This window comes from Mauremys mutica, chromosome 2 (assembly GCF_020497125.1).
Source record: "Mauremys mutica isolate MM-2020 ecotype Southern chromosome 2, ASM2049712v1, whole genome shotgun sequence".
NCBI classification, from domain to species: domain Eukaryota; kingdom Metazoa; phylum Chordata; order Testudines; family Geoemydidae; genus Mauremys; species Mauremys mutica.
Genome location: NC_059073.1, coordinates 294,346,659 through 294,371,601, shown reverse-complemented (window position 1 = coordinate 294,371,601; position 24,943 = coordinate 294,346,659). Strand labels below are relative to the sequence as shown.

Genomic DNA, 24,943 nt, shown 5'->3' with positions numbered 1-24,943 from the left:
GGGAGCTGTAGTCCCCCCGGAAAGGGGGCAGGCCCGTTCCCAGCGACGCTTTGCTCCCGCGCAGGGAGGGAGACGATGACAAGCGGCTGCTCTGCCCACGGAGCGTCCCCCGTTCCTGCGTGGGCGCCCCACGCCCCTGCGCCGCCGGGCTGCGCCCAGCCCCCGGGAGCGGCCGAGACCGCCCCGCGCGAGCGGAGAGCGGCTGCAGCCCCGGCCCGGGCTCCGGGAGAAGCGGGGGGCGAGATGTCTGCGGGGGTCGCCGCTGCCCAGGTGAGGAGCGAGGCGGGGGCGGGGGAGGCGCTGCTCGGCCCCCTTGGCCGGGGGAGCTCGGCTGGGCTGGGCTGGGCCGGGCGGGCAGGAATCAGGCACCCGCCTGGCCCTGGGGCTCCTGGGTCAGAACTTGGGGCGCGGATCCGGGGAGTCATTGTCCGGTGAGCTGCCTCGTTCCCGATCAGGCTGGGCACCCAGGTGCAGAGTGGGGGGCGGGGGGAGGGTTGAAGGGGCAGGAAACCCGGACACTTCCCGGTGCAATGGGGGGCGGGGGTTAAAAAGAGGCGATTGCGCGTCCCAGGGCTGGGAACGGTGCTGGGTGGCACCGGGACACCTTACGGGGGTTTCCAAAGAACAGACCCTGCAGATTCCCCCCCCCCCCCCCGGCCGGGTTCCAGACCATGCCCGGCTGGTGACACCAATCAGTCACTTAGCACTTGCCAGCGGTGGGGTCTCCCTGGAAACCCCCCTGGGACGGGTATGGGGCTGCCTGACACCGCCCAGAGTTAGCTTCTCCTTGGGCTGCCCTCACCGAGCCATGGGCATGCTGGAAAGTGCTGGGTGAAATAACCCAGGGTCACTCCTGCTTGGGACACAGATAGCCCGGGAGCCTGTCTGGCGCTGAAATGTTGCTATTTTCACCAGCCTGCAATCAGCAGGCACAGATTTGTGCAGGGAAATTCTGCCTGTTAGGCACATGGCTGGTTAGCCTGACTTGTCACCGGGCAGAACGCCTGCCCCTTCTCCCAGCAAACCCCCTCTCACGGTGCAGCCTGCCCCACGGCTGCCATTTGGGGAGTGCTTTGCCTGCCGCAAAGATCCCCAAAGTTCCTGCTTTTCCATGAGCCCTCAAACCAGCCAGCGCCGCTTTGTTCTGTTCGGGCAGGAGTGTGACTCTCTGTATGGAGCTTTGTGCTGTGCCTGGTGCTTGGCTAGAGACCGTCCACAGCTCCTGGGAACGGGCAGTAGAAAGGGAGGAAACACGCCGAGGTTCCTTGCTCTTTCTTTCAGTAGCCAAAGCAAAACCCCGCTGTGCCATGGGGCTCGTTACGGGCGGCCGTCTAGTGCGTAGGGCACTGGCTGCTGTTCAAAAGACCTGGGTTCTGTTCTACTCTATCGCTGACCTGCTGCTTGATTGACCTTGGGCAAATCTCTTCATCCCTGTTTCTCCTCCCACCCTTTGACTGTCTTGTCTGTTTAGATCAGGGGTCGGCAACCTTTCAGAAGTGCTGTGCCGAGTCTTTCACTCTAATTTAAGGTTTCGCGAGCCGGTAATACATTGTAACCCTTTTAGAAGGTCTCTTTCTGTAAGTCTGTAAGATAGAACTAAACTATTGTTGTATGTAAAGTAAATAAGGTTTTTTAAATGTTTCAGAAGCTTCATTTAAAATTAAATTAAAATTCAGAGCCCCCAGACTGGTGGCCAGGCAGGGTGAGTGCCGCTGAAAATCCGCTCGCGTGCCGCCTTCGCTTGCCTGCCCCTGGTTTAGATCATAAGATCTTCAGGGCCGGGTGGGGCCTGGCTTTCACTATGTGTTTGTACGGCACCTACTGCAATGGGGCTCTGATCTCCGTTGGAGCCTCTAGCCACCACCGTAATACAAACAAGTATTATAATAATCCTGACTGTCATTGCTGGTAAGGTTTGAAGTTGGGACCTTTGGCGCCAAAGCAGTTTTGCCTCTTGAACTAAAAGCGCAGTAGCTTCAATAGTTGGTAGCAGTAGTAAGCTGTTATCCGCAATAGAGTCTAGCCACTAGAGGGAGAAATGAAACACATTTTACAACCATGTTACACAATATTAATTTCCTGGGGACAACTTTGTCTTAGTTCTCTTTCAAGCCTTTTGTTGCTGGATGAGTAAATACAACACAGCTATAAACAGCAGCAAACAGCAGGTCAGGAGCCAAATGACGTGGGACCATTTTTTTTTTAATGGGGTTCGGGGAATGATCCTATTCAGGGGCAACAGAGAATGCAACTGCAAACAAAGCTAGTGTGTTCAGAGGCTTTTTAGACTGGAGGAGGGGCTCAGTCACGGGGGATTGTCTGGGGGGGGATGGGGCACACGTCCAGCACCTGAAGAAATGCCACAGCCACCGTTCCATCCCCTGCCCAGCTGAGGTGCAGTGAGGGATGTGCTAGATCGCGGGTGGTGTCGGTCAGGGCACGGAACTCATCGGGGAGAGGCCCTGGAGCAGATCTCACCAGAGCAGATATTACAGGAGGAGCCCATATTTATTCATGAGTGGGCTGGTTGGTGTCTTTGAAATGGAGTCACACGGGTGTGTGAATTGAGTGCTGGTGGAGGTGACAGCCCATGGAGAGAGAAGCCCTCAGTTTATTCCTGTGGGGGATACAATATGGACAGCGGCAGGACAGTCGTCCCCACACACGCCCAGCCCAGAGCGGAGCGGCGACTTCGGCCTCCGTGACCAGGCACCCCTGGCCTCTCTCAGCACAGAGCTCCGCTGACAGCTGCTGCACTGGTGCTGTGGGACTCGGGAAGGAGCGTGAGCTCCACCAGACCCTGGTGAAATCAGGCACCGTTCGACCTGGCGAGGGTCTCCGAATCTGGCCCTCGCTGACCAGCGGCACAAGGGGCACTCAGCCCAGCAGAGGGCACCCTGAGGCGGGTCAGTGCAGTTTCCCTGGTCGGTGCTGTGAAGTCAAATGGTCTTTGGGAAGAACAGCCCTGCTGTCAAACCCGAGCCTTCTGCCCGGCAGCTTGTCTGTGTCACGCCAGCAAGGCTGTGGCATCAAAGCACCATAATAAGGCCCGGCTGCTTGTGTTTCACCAGACGCTGCGGGGTGAAGTGTTCCGTCGGAGGCTCCCTCAGGGCAGATCCTGAGGGGTTACTGCAGTGGGCACAAGGGGAAGGTCAGAGGGGAATCCAACATTGCATTAAAACTTGTCACGGCTCACCTGTGACTCTCCCTGAAGCAGAGTGTGACACCCCCACAGCCCGGACACGCACACGCAGGGACGTGTGTGCAGAGCAGGGACTTTGCACGTTGATGTAAACACACGTGGGCCTGATTATTCCCGCCCCCCACCCCTGCTGCCTTGTGTATTCATTTGCCCCTGTGCAAAATAGCTACAGGCCCCAGCATAGGGAGGTGTGGGGGGTGGGCAGGGCACTCCCAGGCAGTGCTCTCCGCTGTGGGATTGGGGGCTGAGGTGCAGCCCATGGGGGTAGCACCAGGGAGGCTGCTGTAAGTTAGGGGCTCATCTTCACGAGAGTGTTTTGCCTGGAGCTAGTTGACGGCCCGTTAACTCGAGGTGATTAAACACCCTCCGTACAGGAGCTGGGACACTCCCTTCATATTTGTTCCAGGACACAAGTGTTTGTTCTTCCCCCAAGACTCTGCACTAAGAGTTTATCTTGGCCAGCTAACACGTATTAAAATGATCCCTTGCCTTGCCCACACTAGGATTTTAATGTGTGCTAGTTAACACATGTTCAGCAGGCACCTCTCTGCCTAGTGTGGACATGGCCTGAAGTCCCGCTTGGGTCATGTTTGGAGAGTCTAAGGGTGCATAGGCCTTTGTGTGGGCCCCAGCACTGGGTGTCTTTCACCCTGTGGTGATGGTTTATAATGAGACTTGCCTCCTTCCTGGGGGTGGAGGGTTGTGAAGTGTAATTGATCCATCCTAGTACCCAGGGCCGGCTCCAGGCGTCAGCCCAGCAAGCAGGTGCTTGGGGCAGCCAACGGAGAGGGGCGGCACATCCGGCTCTTCTGCGGCAATTCGGCGGCGGGTCCCTCACTTCCTCTCGGAGCGATGGACCAGCCACCGAATTGCCGCCGAAGACTGAAGCGGCGGTGGTGGAGCCAAAGTGCTGCAGATCGTGATCACGGCTTTTTTTTTGTTTTGCTTTTTGCTGCTTGGGGCGGCAAAAACCCTGGAGCCGGCCCTGCTTGTACCATGCTTTGAGATCCTTAGATGAAAGGGCCAGGTGGTTTTCTCTTCCTGTGCCCTAAAATGCAAATGTCCTTGGCTAATCTTTGCATGATTGATGTAACCCAACCAGCCAGGGTGTTAAAGAGCCATGAACGATTATCACACATTCGACAGGAAGCCGAGCCAAGGAGCACATAGAATTAAAGGTTTGACAAAGTTACTTCTTTTGAAAATATCACGGTGTCGGACTTAATTATGTCACGTCAGCGTTATGTCATCTCTGACGGAGCCTTAACCAAACACTGAAATGTCAACAGGCAGCGGGGGGGGAACAGCACTAGGGATACCTTAGATCCTGCGTCTGACGGTGCACGTACGCACAAGCACACCTGGACCAGAAACTGTTCGCAACAGAGGCAACGGATCATTATTACTGCTGCACCTGGGCTAGGAAGGGACGACACAGGCTGCTGAGGAGAATGTGGTGTCGCTCCCTGCCGCTCTAGGTGGACGCTCACAACCCTGTTGGTGACCGTGGCCTTTTAGAAGGTATCAGGTCGGATGCCCAAGCTTCTCAGTGCCCAGGCTGAGAAATCTTAAAGGCCCTAATTTTCCAAGGGCAGGTGCTCAGCACTTTGTGAAAATCAGGCTCCTTTAAAGACCTCTCAGGTTGGGCACCCAAAATCACTAGTCGCTTCTGGGAACGTTGGCCTTGTCAGGGTCTGCTGGGGGGAAACTTACATTGATCCATGTATAGCAATGGGAGTGCCCATCACCTGACACAGGAGACACATGCCTTACACGCTGCATGTCTTTCTGTCTGCAAAACCAAATCGCCCTGTTGGCCAAATGCTGGGAGACTCCAGCTCTGGATCAGAACTTGGTGGGTTGGACCCATCTCGAGCAGTGAAACATTTTGTTTGAAATATGCTGCGGAGTTTGACTGTGGTGGCAGATTCCTTGTGGAAGGGATTGTTCCTCTACCTGACAGTACCCTGGGTAGTGGGGCTTGGGACCAGTTTGGATCAGTACCCAAAAGTCTGGATGGTTTTCCTACACATCCACCTCTCCCAAGTAGCATGAGAAGAAGCTTTCTCACGAGACTGGCCGTGTTTCCTCCTTTGCGTCGGGATGGAAATATCAGCAGAACAGCCTATGTACCCCAGCATGTACGTCCGGGTCCCCACTGGTGCCTGAAAGAGCAACTGCACCAGTGGGAAGAGCTGGCAGCAAACCCTTCTGGAATATTTGCTCAGACAGTTCGGTTCCAGCACCGGGCAGAAGCTTCAGGGCTGAGCCTGGGGTAGAAGCATCTAATCTGGGGGGGTTTGAGAACCCCCAGTTATTTAAAACACTCACATTCCCTGATCCCCTCTCATCCTCTCCCTCTCCCCACACCCCCCCTCTCCCCACACCTACCTTCACCCCTCACACCTCTCTCCCCACATCTTGTTCTGCTTACAGGGCATGGACGCCTGTCACGTTCGCTTGTACCATTTTGTCCTCATCTTGACATGGGGTTTCCAGAGGTCAAACCCTGCTGCCCTTTAGAGGGGCTCCTACCCAGGGATGTCTGAGTAGCCTGAGTATCGTCTGCAAGCTTTATAAGTGCACTCTCTGTGCCATTATCTAAATCACTGATGAAGATATTGAACAGAACTGGATGCAGTACTGGTCCCTGTGGGACCCCACTCGTTATGCCCTTCCGGCTTGACTGTGAGCTACTGATAACTATTCTCTGGGAACATTTTCCAACCAGTTTTGCACCCACCTTATCATAGCTCCATCTAGGTTGTATTTCCCTAGTTTGTGTATGAGAAGGTCATGTGAGACAGTATCAAAACATAAGAACGGCCATCTAGCCCAGTGTCCTGTCTTCCAACAGTGACCAATGCCAGGTGCCCCAGAGGGAATGAACAGAACAGGGACTCATCAAGTGATCCATCCCCTGTCGCCCATTCCCAGCTTCTGGCAGACAGAGGCTAGGGACACCTTCCCTGCCCAGCCTGGCTAATAACCATTGATGGACCTATCCTCCATGAATTTGTCGAGTTCTTTTTTGAACCCTGTTATAGTCTTGGCCTTCACAACATCCTCTGGCAAGGAGTTCCACAGGTTGACTGTGCGTTGTGTGAAAAAATATTTCCTTTTGTTTGTTTTAAACCTGCTGCCTATTAATTTCATTTGGTGACCCTTAGTTCTTGTGTTATTAGAAGGAGTAAATAACACTTCCTTATTTACTTTCTTCACACCAGTCAGGATTTTATAGACGTCTGTCATATCCCCCCTTAGTTGTCAATTTTCCAAGCTGAAAAGTCCCAGTTTTATTAATCTCTCCTCATACAGAAGCCGTTCCGTGCCCTTAATCATTTTTGTTGCCCTTTTCTGAACATTTTCCAATTTCAATATATCTTTTTTGAGATGTGGCAACCACATCTGCTCGCAGTATTCAAGATGTGGGCGTACCATGGATTTATATAGAGGCAATATGATATTTTCTGTCTTATTATCTGTCCCTTTCTTAATGATGCCCAACATTCTGTTTGCTTTTTTGACTGTCGCTGCACACTGAGTGGATGTTTTCAGAGAATTATCACAATGACTCCAAAATCTCTTGAGTGGTAGCAGCTAATTTAGACCGCATCATTGTATATGTATAGTTGGGATTATGTTTTCCAATGTGCATTACTTGGCAGATGAAATTCAATGTTGATAAATGCATTTTGTTGCCCAGTCACCCAGTTTTGTGAGATCCTTTTGTAGTTCTTCACAGTCTGCCTGGGACTTAACTATCTTGAGTAGTTTTGTATCATTTGCAAATTTTGCCACCTCACTGTTTACCCCTTTTTCCAGATCATTTATGAATATGTTGAATAGGACTTGGCCCAGTACAGACCCCTGGGGGACACCTCTATTTACCTCTCTCCACTCTGAAAACTGACCATTTTCATAAGAACATAAGAACGGCTGTACCGGGTCAGACCAAAGGTCCATCTAGCCCAGTATCCTGTCTACCGACAGTGGCCAATGCCAGGTGCCCCAGAGGGAGTGAACCTAACAGGCAATGATCAAGTGATCTCTCTCCTGCCATCCATCTCCATCCTCTGACGAACAGAGGCTAGGGACACCATTCCTTACCCATCCTGGCTAATAGCCATTTATGGACTTAGCCACCATGAATTTATCCAGTTCTCTTTGTTTCCTATCTTTTAACCAGTTAGCAGGACCTTGCCTCTTATCCCATGACAGCTTACTTTGCTTAAGAGCCTTTGGTGAGGGACCTTGTCAAAGCTTTCTGAAAATCTAAATACACCATATCCACTGGATCCCCCTTGTCCACAAGCTTGTTGACCCCCTCAAAGAATTCTAGTAGATTGGTGAGGCGTGATTTCCCTTTACAAAAACCATGTTGACTCTTCCCCAACAAATTATGTCTATTTGTCTGACAATTTTGTTCTTTACTATAGTTTCAACCAGTTTGCCTGGTCCTGAAGTCAGGCTTACCGGCCTGTAACTGCCAGGATCGCCTCTGGAGCCCTTTTTAAAAATTGGTGTCACATTAGCTATCCTCCAGTCATTTGGTACAGAAGCTGATTTTAAAATGACAGGTTACAGACTACAGTTAGTAGTTCTGCAATTTCACATTTGAGTTCCTTCAGTACTCTTGGGTGATACCATCTGGTCCTGGTGACTTATTACTGCTTAGTTTATCAATTTGTTCTAAAAGCTCCTCTAAGGACACCTCGATCTGGGACACTTCCTCAGATTTGTCACTTAAAAAGAATGGCTCTGGTTTGGGAATCTCCCTCACATCCTCAACTGTGAAGACTAATGCAAAGAATTCATTTAGTTTCTCTGCAATGGCCTTATCGTCCTTGAGTGCTTCCTTTAGCATCTCGATCGTCCAGTGGCCCCACTGGTTGTTTAGCAGGCTTTCTACTTCTGATGTACTTTTTAAAAAATTGCTATTACTTTCTGAGTCTTTGGATAACAGTTCTTCAAATTCCTGTTTTGGCCTTCCTAATTATATTGTTACACTTCATTTGCCAGAGTTTATGCTCCTTTCTATTTTCCTCACTAGGATTTAACTTTCAGTTTTTAAAGGATGCCTTTTTGTATCTCACTGCTTCTTACTTTGTTGTTTAGCCATGGCGGCTCTTTTTTAGTTCTCTTACTGTTTTTTAATTTGAGGTATACATTTAAATTGAGCCTCTATTGTGGTGTCTTTAAAAAGTTTCCACGCAGTTTGCAGAGATTTCACTTTTGGTGCTGTACCCTTTAATTTCTGTTTAACTAACCTCATTTTTGTGTAGTTCCCCTTTCTGAAATTAAATGCTACAGTGTTGGGCCGCTGTGGAATTTTCCCTGCCAGAGGGATGGTAAATTTAATTACATTATGGTCACTATTACCAAGCAGTCCAGCTATATTCACCTCTTGGACCTGATCCTGTGCTCCACTTAGGACTAAATCAAGAATTGCCTCTCCTCTGGGGGGTTCCTGGTCTAGCTGCTCCAAGAAGCAGTCATTTAAGGTGTCAAGAAACTTTATCTCTGCATCCCGCCCTGAGGTGACATGCACTCAGTCACTATGGGGATAGTTGAAATCCCCCCATTATTATTGACTTTTTTATTTTAATAGCCTGTCTAATCTCCCTGAGCATTTCACAGTCACTATCACCATCCTGGTCAGGTGGTTGGTAATATATCCCTACCGCTGTATTCTTATTCGAGCATGGAATTACTATCCATAGAGATTCTATGGTACAGTTTGGTTCATTTACAATTTTTACTTCATTTGATTCTACGCTTTCTTTCACATATAGTGCCACCCACCCATCAGCACGACCTGTTCTTTCCTTCTGATATATTTTGTACCCTGGTATTACTCTCCCATTGATTATCCTCATTCTACCAAGTTTCTGTGATGCCTATTATATCAATATCCTCATTTAATACAAGGCACTCTAGTTCACCCATCTTATTATTTAGACTTCTAGCCTTTGTATATAAGCACTTTTAAAACTTCTCACTATTTAGCTGTCTGCCATTACATGATGTAATTGAATGACACTCTTTTCCATTTGACTGTTTCTCATCAGATCCAACTTGTATTTTATCATCTTCCATCCTCTCCTCCTTACTAGGACATAGAGAATCTCCATTAGTAGATCCTCCCCTAGGGGATGTCTCTGTCCGAACCACGTGCTCCTCCGCACCTGTCGGCTTTCCCCCAGCTCTTAGTTTAAAAACTGTTCAATGACCTTTTTAATTGTAAGTGCCATTTAAAAGCCTTACTAAAGTCAAAATATACCACATCTACTGCTTCCCCTCATCCGAAGGCTTATCTGTCAAAGAAAGCTATTAGGTTGTTTGACATGATTTGTCATTTTGTCCTGTTGGTTTACCTGGGTGTTTATCCTTTTAAAAAATGTGTTCCTCCCCGACACCCGCCCCATCTTTTCATTGCTGTCTCTGTCTGAGCAGGCACGGGAAATGTTAATCTACTAACGAATGTCGTTTCAGGGGGTGTGACGCTGTATGGAATCTGGGGGACACTAGGTTATTATGAATACCAGTATTGTAAAACTGCAATGAGTTATGCCATGTAAAATATCTGCAAAAATATTATGATTTGCCAGATATGATAATCTTGTTTGTATGTTTGTATCACCTTTTGTAGTATGTGTTATAGATATGTCTGTATGTCTGTATTTCAAACTTGTGCTATGCTTCTGGGTGTCACCCCCAGACAATTTGGCATCAGCACTGCTAGCCTGCTGGATGGCTTGTTAAGGACCATCCGCTAAACAATTGACCCATTGAGAGAAGACAGATACACCTTATGACTCAGCAAGGCAGGGACATGCCTATGGACAGAACTCTAAGGTTTTCAAGTAGGGTGACCAGACAGCAAATGTGAAAAATCGGGATGGGGTGGGGAGTAATAGGAGCCAATATAAGAAAAAGACCCCAAAATCGGGACTGTCCCTGTAAAATCAGGACATCTGGTCACCCTACTTTCAAGTCATGTGCTGGGCAGCTTGTGTTTGAAACAAAGGAAGCACAGGCTGCCTGGCAAAAGACTATAAAAGGCAGCTGCATCCTCTCCATTTTGTCTTCAATCCTGCTTCTTACCTCTGGACAAACTTTGCTACAAACTGAAGCTCTGAACAAAGGACTGAATGGCCCATCCCAGCTGGGGATGTTCCAGGGGGACTTTCAAGCCAGCAAACTCACCAGTACTGCTAGGAACCTGATCTATGGACTCTGAAGTCTTTGTATATATGTGATTGTTTTACCTTTAACAACTCTCTTCTTGCTCTTTCCTATTTCTTTATAATAAACCTTTAGTTTTAGACACTAGAGAATTGGCTGCAGCGTGGTATTTTGGGTAAGAGCCAACCTAATACTGACCTGGCAACGTGGCCGGCCCTTTGGGGCCAAAAGAACATTTTGTAAATGTGAGCAGAGTTTAAAATAACTTCTCACTGTACTGGCCCTAGGTGCTGATTGGAAGCCAGAGACTGGAATGCAATAAAGGGGCTGGGTGATTTTGTTTTTGCTTCTTGATAACCAGTGTGGGAATCAGAAGCGCAACTTGTGACTAGTTGGGAGGTTTAACATCAGTGTCACCCACCTGGCTTGGGAGTATCTGCTCTCCCCCCTGCAGCCTGCCCTGCCCTTGGCATGTCCAGTGAGGGCTGCCCCGGGCATCCCCGGTCCCAGGGGGTTCCCCTGTACTGAAGTGAGTTGGCGAATGTCCGTGACGGGTTCTGAACACGAGCAGGACTGTATAAGAAGGGCTAAGAATTGTTGATGCTCGGACGCGTTCTTCAGCATGTTTCAGCTCCCTGGATCCCATTGGCCATTCTGGCGCGTCACTGCTCTCCCTTCCTTGCTGCTCAGCCGGATATTCAGGCTGGGGGCCTGGCAGCGGGTAGTTCTTTCAAGTGCCTTCCCCTTTAAATGGGTCTCTCCCTGTTCCATCCTGCCCCGCTCCTGGGGCTGTGTCCGCATGCTGCAGGAGGCAGGACGTGGCACTGCCTGCCGGGAGCACGTCTCCTTGGGGCGTCTCCTGCTCTCGGGGCAGAGGGGCTGGTGGCTCGGAGTCGGCCTGCTACTGAAGTGGTTTGGGGAGCATTGGGAGGGGTGTTATCACAGGTGCTGGAACTAGGGGTGCTGGGGGGCTGCCGCACCCCCTGCCTGGAAGTGGTTTCCAGCATATCCAGGGTTTGCACCTTGGTTCAATGGCTCTCAGCACCCCCACTATGCAAATTGTTCCAGCACCCCAGGGTGTTATGACAGGGAGAGTTTGTTTTCAGTCTCATCCATACTCTGCTCCTAGGCTTTAGGCAAACACTTGGTGTAAGGCTGGGAGGGGTGAGGCCGGAAGGGGAGGGGTAGAGATGAGCGACCATATGAAACCACTTGCGCCTGCTTGCTGTAGTTAGCGTTCTAGGTGTAATGGGCGCGTTAATGACGGTCTGAGAGAGATTCAGCAGGGAGTGCCTTTCCCCATTAAAATCACAGAGGGAGCAAAGTTAATAAGGCTCAGAGGCAGGGGCCAGAAATGGTGAGTTATTTATAGGACTCCCGTACTCTGCCCCAGGCCCGGAATCGACTCAGCCGTTTGTTTGTCTTCAGGTGCCAGTGACATTTGAAGATGTTGCTGTCCGGTTCTCCGCAGAGGAGTGGCAGATCCTGGAGGGATGGCAGAAGGAGCTTCATAAGGAAGTGATGGAGGAGAATTACCAGTTGCTGATCTCGCTAGGTAAGGAGCAGCACGTGTCATGTCCGCACGGAGGGCTGTGGGCCATTCCCTGGCGTTGCAGTTACAAACATGTGTCTTTCCGGCTCTGCCTACGTTAAAGTGCAGGAACTTTATTGAAACCTCTCTCCAGCCTCGCTGGGTTCAGTGCCTGTATAGGGAGGGCCAAACTGTCCCTGTCTACACTCCGAGATTCCAAGCCCAGAAGGGAGCATTGGTATGTCTTGTATAACAGGCCACAGGACTTCCCCCAAAATAAGCCCTGCAGCAGATCTCTTAGAAAAACATCCCATCTTGATTTAAAAATTGCCAGTGATGGAGAATCTACCCCTTCGCTTGGTAAATTGTGCCAGTGGTTAATTACTCTCACTGTCAAAAATTTACGCCTTATTTCCGGTCTGAATTTGCCCAGTCTTCAGCTTCCAGCCATTGCATTGCGTTAGACCGTTCTCTGCTAGACTGAAGAGCCCATTATCAAATGTTGGTTCCCCATGTTGGTACCTATAGGTTGTAATCAAGTCACCCCTTAACCTTCTCTTTGGTAAGTGAAATAGATTCAGCTCATTGAGTCTGTCACTCCAAGACTGTTTTCTCATCCTTTAGTCATTCTCATGGCTCTTCTCTGACCCCTCTCCAATTTATCTGTATTCTTCTTCCTGGTGGGCACCAGGACTAGACACAGGATTCCAGCAGCGTTGCACCAGTGCCAGATAGAGATGGTAAAATAACCTCTCAGCTCCTACCTGAGATTCCTTTCTTTCTGCATCACAGATCTCATTACCTCTTTTAGCCACAGCGTCACATTAGAAGCTCATGTTCAGCTGATTATCCACCACGACCCCCAAATCTTTTCCAGACTCACTGCTTCCCAGGACTTAAGTATGGCCTACATTCTCTACGTGCTCTGATGCTAGAAGAATGCATTTACATCTAGCCATATTAAACAGCACATTGTTGGCATGTGCCCAGTTTACCAGGCAATTCAGTTTTCTCTGAATCAATGACCTGTCCTCTTCATTATTTACCACTCCCCCGTTGTGTGTGCCATCTGCAAACTTTATCAGTGATGATTTTACATTTTCTTCCAGGTCTTTGATAAAAATGTTAAATAGTGTAGGGCCTACAACTGATCCCTTCGGGACACCACTGGAAACAGACCTGCTCAATGATGATTCCCCATTTACAGTTACATTTTGATGCCTTTCAGTTAGCCAGTTTTTAATTCATTTACTGTGTGCCATGTTCATTTTATATCATTCTAGGTTTTTAATAAAAATGTTGTGCGCTACCATGTCAAACACCTTACAGAAATCTAAGTATATTACATTAATACTATTACCTTTATCAGCCAAACTTGTAATCTCATCAAAAAAAGATATCAAGTTAGCTTGATAGGATCTGTTTTCCATAAACCCATTGACTTGCTTTAATTACATTACCCTCTTTTCGTTTGTTTTTAATCCAGTCCCATATCAGCTGCTCCATTATCTTGCCAGGGATCGATGACAGTCTGACAGGCCTATCATTACCCAGGTCATTCTGTTTACCATTTTTAAAAACTGGCACAATATTAGCTTTCTTCTAGAACTTCCCCAGTGCTCCACCTCTTGTTGAAAATCACCGTTAGCAGTCCATTGAGTGCCTCAAACAGCTCTTGTAAAACTCTTGGATGCAAGTTCTCTGGACCTGCTGATTTTAAAATGTCTAACTTTGGTAGCTTCTGATTAACATTCTCCACAGATTCTAGTGGAATGGAAAGAGTGTTATCATCACCATATGATGAGACAGCATCATCTGTTTTTCCCCAAATACAGAACAGAAATATTTACTGAACACTTCTGCCTTTTTGGCATTATTGTTGATAATTCTACCATTTCCATCTAGTAATGGATTCTTTTAGTTCCTAATATAGAATCATAGAATAGCAGGGTTGGAAGGGACCTCAGGAGGTATCTAGTCCAACCTCCTGCTCAAAGCAGGACCAAACCCAGCCAGGGCTTTGTCAAGCCTGACCTTAAAAACCTCTAACGAAGGAGATTCCACCACCTCCCTAGGGAACCCATTCCAGTGCTTCACCACCCTCCTAGTGAAAAAGCTTTTCCTAATATCCAACCTATATTTAATAAACTTCTTATTGTCCTTAACTATACTTTCAATAGATTTCTTCTTGTGTTCTTTTGCTTCCCTTACCAATTTTCTAAAGTGCCTAATTTCTGTTTTATATTCATTACTATCAACTTCCCATTTCTTCTATTTGTTACATGTTATTTTTCTATTTTTATAGCTGCCTTCGCTTCCCCTCTAAATTAGGTTTGGTTTTTAACCAGTACAACTTTCTTCCTCAGTTTTGGGATTGAGGCTTTTGGGGCAGGAAGGTGGTCTTAAATGATTCCCAAGTATCATTCACTGCAACACTAGCCGTGTTTAACCACCTTAGTTACAGCAGTGTTTGTTCTTGCTTGTGTGGAAAATACAGGTTCTATCTATGATACAAGAATGCCCCCCATCACTGCAGTATATGAGCACCTCATTATTTAACGCGTTAACTTTCACAGCACCCCTGTATTATTATTCCCATTGTACAGATGAGGCTCAAGGCTACACAGCAGCTCAGGGCTTGCGTCCCAGCTCGAAGGGACAGACGCCGCTGGCTCCGCTTGAACTAGCAGAGTGGCCATGGCAGCAGCTCCGACGAGCCACACGAGCATGTGCCCAGGCTGTCAGGCAGGGTGGCTAGCCGAAGCCACCACCCGTGCCGCTGCAGCCACGGCGCTATTTTTAGCATCCTAGCTCAAGCACAGCTGGTGTGTGTACGTCAACCCGAGTGGGGCATTACGCCTCCCAGCTGCTGTGTAGACGTGCCCAGAGCAACTAAGTGACTGTCTGGGTCACACGTTAACCCTTGTGGCTGCCCCTGGTTCTTAACGCATTCCTCCCCCGTTTCTTTTCTGCGCGTTCCCAGGCAGGAGTGAACTCTGTTATAACATTCTTTGGCCATAGCTGGGCTGGGTTTGGGGTTTGTAGTGTAGATCAGTGGCTCTCAACTTTTCCAGACTATGGTGCCCCTTTCAGGAGTCTGATCTGTCTTGCGTACTCCAAATTTCACCTCACTTAAAAACCACTTGCTCACAAAATCAGACATACAAATACAAAAGTGTCACAGCGCATTATTACTGAAACATTGTTGACTGTCTCATTTTTACCATATAATTCTAAAATAAATCGATTGGAATATAAATATTGTACTTGCATTTCAGTGTATAGCATATAGAGCAGTACAAACAAGTCATTGTCTGTATGAAATTTTAATTTGTACTGACTTTGCTGGTGCTTTTTCTGTAGCCTGTTGTAAAACTAGGCAAATCTCTGGATGAGCTGATGTACCCCGGGAAGACCTCTGTGTGCCCCCAGGGGTACATGCACCCCTGGCTGAGAACCACTGATACAGATGGAACCATTGAACACTTCTCTTTAGAAGTCTGATTCCAACACGGTTTTGCCTCGTTCACACTGGCTGAGTGAAGTGCGCAGAGCTGGAACTGTATTTTAACTGCGGTTGGTCTGAGACCTGATCGGTGTCTCGCTCTCGCTCTCTCTCATGCACACACACACACACGTGCACACACACATATACACGCACACACCACTAGCATTCGTCTCCAAACCCTCCCCTTGCACTAGCATCCCTTGGTTTCCCCAGCTGTAGCAGCAAGGGGGTACTACCGCTGCTTTGGCCGCTGTGTTATCTGACCCTGCTCTGAGCCCGTCTAGGCAGCACTGTGGTGAATACTCTGGCAGCTGGTCTGGTGGAGCTGCACAGGTGGTACCAGTGGTGGGGAACGTGAAGAAAAATGCCAGTGTCCACAAGGCCTCTGAGCAGCATTTGTTAGCCACGCAAACTACAGGCAGCGTCCATTGGCAGTGGCTCATGGGAAGGTTGGGGACCCTCGGAAGCCGGAATGAGAGGAGAATCTGGTTCCTTCATTTCCTCTCTGATCCATGTGGAGGTTCCTCCTCAGTCCTGAGCTGGGCTGGCGTTTCAAAGCAAAGCAAAGCTCAGCCCAAACCTATTGCGATACAAACCCACAAGTTGCCCCGGGTTTGCTGAGGATACTAACGAACATGGCACCAAACCAAGCCTGTACTGTGACCCCGAACCAGGTGGCTGTGGTGCACTCACGGGTTTCACAGGGAACTCCTCTGGCTCTGACTTCCATTGGGAGGGTTTAATTTCAGCTAAGGCAAATGAGCAATTGAGCAAATCCAAAGTCTCTGACTGCGGCAAAGAGCCATCTCTCGCCCCCTCTCCCTGCCACCCACTGCACAGAACCATCTCCATCTCCGGGGGGGCTGTCTCTTCCCTGGCCAGGGGGATTCTGACATTTACAGCTGCAGGATGTCGACCATAGATAAGTCAGAGTGAAACTGGAAAGGATCCAGAGGCAAGCAACAAAGATGATCAAAGGGATGGAACACAGGCCATATGAGCAAAGGCTGAAAGAACTGGGTATGTTTAGTTTGGAAAAGAGGAGATTAAGGGGGTGGGGGATGGGATGATCGTGGACTTCAGGTACTTGAAAGGCTGCCATAAAAAAGATGGAGAGAAGCTGTTCTGTCTTGCCACAGAGGGCAGGACAAGAGGCAGTGGGTTCAAACTACAGCAGAGCAGATTTAGATGAAATTTTGGGAAAACTTCCTAACTGTAAGAACAGTAGGGAAGGAACAGACACCTGGGAAGGCTGTGGAAGCTCCTTCACTGGAGGTTTTCAATAGGAGGCTGGAGCCGTCTGTCTTGGGTGGTTTAGACACAACAAATCCTGCATCTTGGCAGGGGTTAGACTGGATGAGCCTCACGGTCCCTTTGAACACTGTGGTTCTGTGAGTCTAGGAAACATGTCCCCCCCCCCAGGCAGCAACACACGCCGAGGTTTGCACCATCTCCTGCCCCTGCTTTGCACCGTCCTGCCTGAAGTGCAGGGTCGCCCTGTTTGTCAGCTCCCACCCAGACTGGGCCTCGAACCAGGACCCGGTCGTGTGTTAAGGGCCCTGTCTGGGGCGCAGCTGAGCTGTAGCCAGGTTCCCGGACATGCGCATAGACAGGGCTGAGCTGAATGACTCTGCTGGCCGTGGTGGACAGGAGAGAACTGGGCAGACCAGGTGGGAGTCGCTCTGAGCTCCATGGACGGCCGGCGAGGTGCAAAGAAGCTTTGGCTCCGTCCTGCTCAGCAGCTTCATCTTTTCTCTGTCCCCAGCTGGGGTGGCTTTGAGCTTCTGGGTGGTTGCTGGCCCTGCTCGGACAGGCTGCTGGTCACCCAGCCTCTGGCTGCCTGGGTAGCTCGCCAGAGCGAGACTCATTGTTCTGGGTCTTGTTTTCGCTGACCAGGTCAGCCGGTTCCCACGCTGGCTCTTCTGGCCCTGGCTGCGGAGCGGGAGGCTGCTGGCGGCCAGATCCGCAGCGTCTCCGGACAGCGAGAGCGAGAGCTCGCCAGCGACAGCGGCAGCTCGGAGGGTGAGTGAGCCCTTCAGTAACCGGCGCCAAGCCACTGCCCCCGATGCCAGCCTGGCAGTGGGTAGACTGCAGACGCCTCTGGCTGGCGGGTGTGTAAGGGATCTGCTGCACACCCGTCGCCGGGCTGGCTGAGACCTGGCAGCAGGTCCAGCCCCCAGAAGGTGTAAGCTAGACCCAGAGTGTCTGTCTTCTCCCCTCCCGCACCTTCCTGGGGCCCCTTTCCGCTGTCCGCAGAGGGAGCCCCACTGGGGCCAAGCGAGCTCCTAGGTTATTAGGAACTGACTCTGCCCCCACCCCCCACTCTGGCCCCACACACCTCTGGCGGTGCCGAGGGGCTGGTGATGCAGCCCCAGGGGTCAGGGGAGAATTCCCCCCGTGCAGGCACCCTGGCCCCTTGCAAGCCCCAGCATAGACGGCAGATTGGAGGAGGGAGGAGCTCCTGGTGTTAGGGGGAATCTGATCCGTGCCACAGCCCAGGACAGCTGCTCTGACTTGCACTGGGAGCTGTCAGCCCAGGATCTGCAAGCACAGCCCCTCCTCCGGGGGGTACCACACAGAACGGGACCCCTATGGTCAGCTTTCACCTACCACCACTGAGTAAAGTTGGTCTCCTGGTGCGAATCCCACACCGGCAGCCAACAGACCTCCCAGCGGTGAAGTGATGGGAGGTCGCTGGTTCTGCAGCCTGAGGCATTTCATAAGGGTAATAGGAACCATATGGACGGAGACCCTCCCCCCCAATGATAAAATGGTGCCCATGGTGACATACACTATTCCATGCACCCACGTCTTTCTAGGTGAAGAACTGGCCTTTCCAGAGGATGACCCAGATGTGGGTGGATTCTGGGACTCAGGGCAAACAGAAGAGGACGGGTGCCCCACAGGGGATGAGGAAGGTAAGAGATTCTCTGCCCGAGGTGGAAAAAAAGGAAAGAAAGAACTGCTCTTTCCTCAGGTCAGGTGCCGATGGCACTGAGCTCCTGGTGAGTTTTTCTCCGTGTCTCAAGCAGGAGCGCGTCAGGGCAGCCTGCACCTTAGCGCGCTGATGAAGCTGGTGAAGGAAATCCCGGAATTTCTCTTGGGGAATTCAAAGGCCACTGTGGAGCCAGCTGAGGCTGCTGACAGTGACGCTGAGATGGGCTCTGAGAGGGCGTTTGCTGATGGTAAGCGGGGACCATGCACAACCGCAGGGAGAAAGTCCGTGGTTCTATTTTGTTTATGAACCCTGAGCTTGGCTTTCAGGTGCAGTTTGAAAGCAGAGAACATAGTGGCTTTGTGGATACCTACCTGAGATCCTTTTGGGCACCAGGGATGGCGGGGGGGAAGCAGGAAATTGCAGGGGGGAAACTGGACTAAAGGATGGTAAATCTGGCCTCTCTGGCAGAGCAGAGGAGGGGTCAGTGGGTCAGTAACGTAGAGGAGTTGATAGGTACAGATCTCCTGAGGCCAAGGCCAGAGCCTTTTGCCCACAAGACCATCCATCCTCACCATTAGTGGTTCACGGATGCCCACCCAATGACAGTGGAGAGGTTTCTCTTTAACACTAGGCCTAAATATCCACTGTCAAAGATCCAGGTGGTTTTATAGGGTTAAAATGAACCCACTCCTCAGCAACAGGCCCTGAGCTGATGCTGGCTTTGTCTGTCTAGTTAAACCAGAAGTAACTCCAGAGACTCCACCTCCCCTTGGCCTGGAGAACTGTTTAGTGGAAGTATCTGTCAATAGACCCAGTCATCCCGACACACCGAGCAGCTGCGTGTCCACCAGCAGCACAGAAGGGGCTCCGCTTAGGAGACTGTATGCAGGTGAGTCACAGAGGAGTCAGACTATGCTAGGTACCAAAACTGCCTTGGCAGGCCGACACGTCCCAGAATAGTGCTGTAGGGGTGTGACACACCGCTGTCCCGTGTGGGTGAGGTGCATCGGGGCGGGGCGGGCTTAGAATGATAGGAATTGGGCTGGACACAATCTGTTGGGTCCCACCTGGCTCATCCTGGGGCTCCAGATCTGAATGCCTCGTTCCACAGGCAGTTTTGAATAGACGACCTGCTCCGGGACGTGCCGGATCTGTATGTGCAGCCCAGTCTTGCTGGCAGGAGCGTGAAGAGAGAAAAGAGAAGGGTTGGGGTTAGTGTAAATTCCTGTCGATTTGACGGGGCTCAGAGACTGGCTGCCATGGCTACACGTCTCCCGCTGATCTGTTTCTTTTCTTACTATTAACACAGAAGTGGCTCCAGAGAACAGCCCCCTCCAAGGTCTGCTGAACTGCCTGAAGGAAATTCCCATCCACAGACCCCGTTACCCCAACATGCAGAGCCCCGGCGCACCAGGAGACGTGGAACACAAGAGAGTGAGGGGGGAGGTGAAGAGCTTATATGCTGCAGGTGAGTTAAAATGTGTTTATAGCTCAATGGACGAAGAGACAGTATCTCGCTAGGCAGAGCAGAGAGATCAACCACTCTGCTGCTGCCTGCGTGTGGTATAATCAGAATGAGCTGGGGCTGGCTGACTGACACTGGTTTTACACTGATGTAATTTCAGTGGAGGGACTCCTGATTTACACAGAATAAGTTAATAGCATCAGGCCCCCAGGGTACAAAACTACACAGCCCGAATTTGGGGCCCAGTTAAGCCCAGATTATTTGGGTGCCAGCTGGATAGGAGCCATTCGTTATTCGAGTGTCTGGGTCGATCCGACAGGGATGTCACTGCATTGGTCAGTATTCTTGCCACGCAGAGGAGGTACATGCATGTACCAAAATCCGTCTTGCCATGTTAACCTCGATATGGCCATGCTCCATCCTTCCTACGCTGCATCCCCTTCCGCGCACTGGTCACTGGAGAGAGCGGGGAGAAGCGCTGAGCCCAAGTGATTTCTGGGATTGTGGATCTCCCTTGGTTTCAGGCATTCTAAAATCAAAATGAACCTGGTTTCTGGTTGGACGCTTGGCAGCTGAAAGAAGTGTGTGTCCTGTCTACGGTCTAGCCCAGGGGTCGGCACCTTTCAGAAATGCTGTGCCGAGGCTTCATTTATTCATTCTGATTTAAGGTTTCGCGTGCCAGTCATACATTTTAACGTTTTTAGAAGGTCTCTTTCTATAAGTCTACACATACAACAATAGTTTTGTTATATATTAAAGTAAATAAGGTTTTTAAAATGTTTAAGAAGGTTCATTTAAAATTAACTTAAAATGCAGAGCCCCCCAGACCACTGACCAGGACCTGGGCAGTATGAGTGCCATTGAAAATCAGCTCGTGTGCCGCCTTCGGCACGCGTGCCATAGGTTGCCTACCCCTGGTCTAGCCGCTGATCCAGTCGGCTGTGCTGACCGTGTTCAGGAGAGAAGGAACCGAGCCATCCGGCTGCAGGACTGGGACTGAAATTGAGTTTGTTTCTGTAGTTAAAACAGAAGTCACGACAGAGAGTTCCCCCATCCAGGGGCTGACGGACCTCGCTGTAAAGAGGCCCAGTTATCCAAGCACCCCAACCAGCAGCTCGTCTACCAGCAGCGCACAAGGGGATGTGGAAGACAGGAGGCTGGAGCTGGGGCTTTGGAGATGTTCTCATGAAGGTACAGTTCAGTAAGGCAGAGGATAGGGCCTGACGCGTCTCCCGGTAGAGTCCATGGAAAGACGCCTGTTGACCTCAGTGTCAGTGGATTGGCCCCTTCTCCTCAGAAGGAGGATGTGGTTTGCAAATGTATAGGATTATAGGATTCGTGTGGGGTGGAGTTTTGGCAGCAGAGTGATGTGCTGTTAGCCAAACACTCTAGGTCTCAGTGATGGATTTGACCTAAAACCTCAGTGTGTTCTCAGGACCTGGTCGCTCCGTTGCCGGGGCTTGCGAGCCGACAGACGGGTCTGAAATTCTCAGAGATCTGGAGAGAAACCGGAGGAACATCTGGGGATCAGAGGACAGGACTGCATAACCCCATATGAACACAACTGATTCATACACTAAATCAAATAGGTCCAGAGAAGCCCTTATTTCCTCCCCGATCAGGACCAACTCAGCCAGTGCACACGGGCACAGGAGAGGGTCACCAGTCAGGCTGTCTGGGGAGAATCTCCGTAAAGGCCCCAGAAATATAAACTGTTGGGTTTTCAGGGTTAAATTCCATAAACCACTGATCAGCCCAGAGTCCTATTTCCTACAACCCTTGGGGTACCCTACTAACCCCTCCCACCCGTATGTTATCTACACGTGTGCACCGGCTCCTGATTGCTGGCTCTGAGCCCTCACCTCTGCCCTGCTGCTCTGGCTGATCCGGGCTTCCCTGACGATCCACCGGTTGTTCCCGGTATTGACCCTCTGCATCCTAGTTCAGTGGTTCTCAGACGGGGTCTGCAGCCCCCGGGGGTCCGTGAGCCGTTTCAGGGGGCCGCACGGCCCTGCGGCTGAAACCCGAGCCCTGGTGCTGAAGCTGGGAGCAACGCGGAGCTGAACCTGCCTCCCCCAAGCTGGGAGTGGTGTGGGGCTGAAGGGAGGAGCCCCAGCGCCCCCTGCCCCCACCCACTGAATCTGGGAGCCCCCCCTTCCTGTACACAGCCCCTAGTCCCCCTTCCCTGCACCCTGAGCTCTCCCCTCCATTGCACACAGCCCCTAGCTCCCCCTTCCCTGCACCCTGAGCTCTCCCCTCCATTGCACACAGCCCCTAGCTCCCCCTTCCCTGCACCCTGAGCTCTCCCCTCCATTGCACACAGCCCCTAGCTCCCCCTTTCTGCACCCTGAGCTCTCCCCTCCATTGCACACAGCCCCTAGCTACCCCTTCCCTGCACCCTGAGCTCTCCCCTCCATTGCACACAGCCCCTAGCTCCCCCTTCCCTGCACCCTGAGCTCTCCCCTCCATTGCACACAGCCCCTAGCTCCCCCTTCCCTGCACCCTGAGCTCTCCCCTCCATTGCACACAGCCCCTAGCTCCCCCTTTCTGCACTCTGAGCTCTCCCCTCCATTGCACACAGCCCCTAGCTCCCCCTTTCTGCACCCTGAGCTCTCCCCTCCATTGCACACAGCCCCTAGCTCCCCCTTCCCTGCACCCTGAGCTCTCCCCTCCACTGCACACAGCCCCTAGCTCCCCCTTTCTGCACCCTGAGCTCTCCCCTCCATTGCACACAGCCCCTAGCTCCCCCTTTCTGCACCCTGAGCTCTCCCCTCCATTGCACACAGCCCCTAGCTCCCCCTTCCCTGCACCCTGAGCTCTCCCCTCCATTGCACACAGCCCTAGCTCCCCCTTTCTGCACCCTGAGCTCTCCCCTCCATTGCACACAGCCCCTAGCTCCCCCCTCCCTGCACCTTGAGCTCTCCCCTCCATTGCACACAGCCCCTAGCTCCCCCTTCCCTGCTCCCTGAGCTCTCCCCTCCACTGCACACAGCCCCTAGCTCCCCCTTCCCTGCACCCTGAGCTCTCCCCTCCATTGCACACAGCCCCTAGCTCCCCCTTCCCTGCACCCTGAGCTCTCCCCTCCATTGCACACAGCCCCTAGCTCCCCCTTCCCTGCACCCTGAGCTCTCCCCTCCATTGCACACAGCCCCTAGCTCCCCCTTCCCTGCACCCTGAGCTCTCCCCTCCATTGCACACAGCCCCTAGCTCCCCCTTCCCTGCACCCTGAGCTCTCCCCTCCATTGCACACAGCCCCTAGCTCCCCCTTTCTGCACCCTGAGCTCTCCCCTCCATTGCACACAGCCCCTAGCTCCCCCTTCCCTGCACCCTGAGCTCTCCCCTCCATTGCACACAGCCCCTAGCTCCCCCTTCCCTGCACCCTGAGCGGTTTTCAAACTTTTGAACTGAGTCCCCCCTTTGAGTTATATTTTTTGGTTGCATCCCCCCACCGCAGACAGGCTGGGTGGCCTCCTGAGTGAGTCGGGGGTGGAGGTGGCGCTACCTCCCTGGACCCCGCTAACCATGCCAGCCTTTGCCCCCCCCCCATACAATAGAAGTAAAACTGTGCCTTTGCCCAAGGGTCCCCCTGGCCTGGAGCCCTGAGTTCCCCCCTCCCTGGGCCCTGGCGTTTTTATAGCACGTTGAGGGGGCCTGTCCTAGATCTGTGCAGGAGGCCGTCCCGGCGACGGGGGACCCGCCCCACCCACTCTCCTGGGGGTGGCACTCAGAGGCTGGTGTTTAAAGGGCTCAGGCCATTGACACTTTATTTTTCCTGCATCATTCGAATGGAAACCTTTCCCCGAGCTTTTCAACCCAATTTCCCGGTTAATGTACCTCCCTGTTAAAAATGTGAACCTCATTCTCATCGGAATTCCGGAACCTCTCCGAGCTACTCGGCTGTGCAGGGAAATGGAGACCTGCCCTGACTTCGCTGCTTCTTCCTTTACTCACTGAACACAAACGAGCTAGCGACCAAAATGCAACATCCCACCCAACTCAGCGTGCGGGACCCCACCAGAGAGGATCCCAGGCGCGCTCTGGTGCTGGGATCTCGTTATAGACCCAGGCATTTTCGTATGATTCAGTCAGGTGGAATCTTCTTGGCGCAGGGCGAGGGGTTGTGTTAATAATGTGTTTAATATTCACGCAGTGGGGACGGCAGAGAATAGCCCCCTCCAGGGCCTGCTAAACTGTCTGAAGGAAATAATTGTTCATAAGCCCCGTCATCCCCACCCATCACCCTGCAAATCGGCCAAGAGCAGCACGCGAGGAGACCCAGGGCAGAGGAGGCTGGAGGGCGAGGATGGGAGCTCGTCTGTAGGAGGTGAGTGTGTGTAAAATTATAGCATCCCCTTTGGAGTCGGGAACAGCTCCCTGCAGCCGGTGCTGGGCTGCCCCTCGCCTGACGCTCGCTGTAAGGGAGGGGCAGTTGGCGAGAGACGCAGGAGCAGGGTGACTGGCCCTCGCAGTGTGTCTAGCTGTGGTGCCTGGTGCATGTTTCCCACGTTGTCTTGCACGTATTTGCACAACCTTGGAGAGGCGCCTCTCGTAGGGAGCTGGCTCAAAAAATCTGCTGTCCACATCCGAGGAACAATCATGCTGAGCGCTTGCACCGAGAAGCAGTCGCATGGGCAGGTCTTGGCAGGCTTTGTAGGGGTGGGAAGGGTCGGTATCTCTGCCCTGGGTGAGTCTTGCTCACGTGAATCATTGACAGAGGTGGGGATAAAAGCCAGGCTTCCCCTGCCCAGCCTGTGCTGGGTCTGCCAGACCCTCAGCTGGCTGTAGGAGGTCTGGGGATGGACGGAGCCAGCCCCACAGGTGCTGACCCTGACTTTGCTGTTCTGCATACAGTGAAAACAGAAGTAACCGCGGAGGATCCACAGGACCCCGGCTTGGAGAGCTGCCCCTCAGCCAGGCCTGTGAGCAAAGCCAGCCCTCCTGCCAGGCCGTCCAGCCGCGCCCCCTGGAGCAGGGCGGAAGGGGAGGCCGGGGGTAGGAGCCTGTTTGGTGAAGGTGAGCCATCGAAGTCACACCCCGTCCCCTGTACGTGCCTTGCGTGAGACGGCACCGGAGGCAGCGCAGGCCACGTGTCGCTCTGTGGTTCAGACAGA

The 24,943-nt window shown here is 51.8% G+C and overlaps 1 protein-coding gene across 8 annotated transcripts in view; it reads left to right on the top strand.

Annotated features, from left to right (window-relative positions):
• Positions 1-69: 69 nt before the first annotated feature.
• LOC123363130 (protein KRBA1-like) overlaps positions 70-24,943 on the top strand; it is a 42,294-nt gene continuing 17,420 nt past the window's right edge. For all 8 annotated transcript variants that reach the window (XM_045003965.1, XM_045003964.1, XM_045003968.1 and 5 more), the window contains exons 1-10: positions 70-270; positions 11,819-11,945; positions 17,326-17,451; positions 18,249-18,347; positions 18,462-18,614; positions 19,101-19,256; positions 19,677-19,835; positions 20,853-21,023; positions 23,983-24,156; positions 24,684-24,845. In XM_045003965.1, coding sequence (XP_044859900.1) covers positions 76-270; positions 11,819-11,945; positions 17,326-17,451; positions 18,249-18,347; positions 18,462-18,614; positions 19,101-19,256; positions 19,677-19,835; positions 20,853-21,023; positions 23,983-24,156; positions 24,684-24,845 — 1,522 coding nt within the window. In that variant the 5' untranslated portion in view covers positions 70-75. The remainder of the gene's footprint in view (positions 271-11,818; positions 11,946-17,325; positions 17,452-18,248; positions 18,348-18,461; positions 18,615-19,100; positions 19,257-19,676; positions 19,836-20,852; positions 21,024-23,982; positions 24,157-24,683; positions 24,846-24,943) is intronic.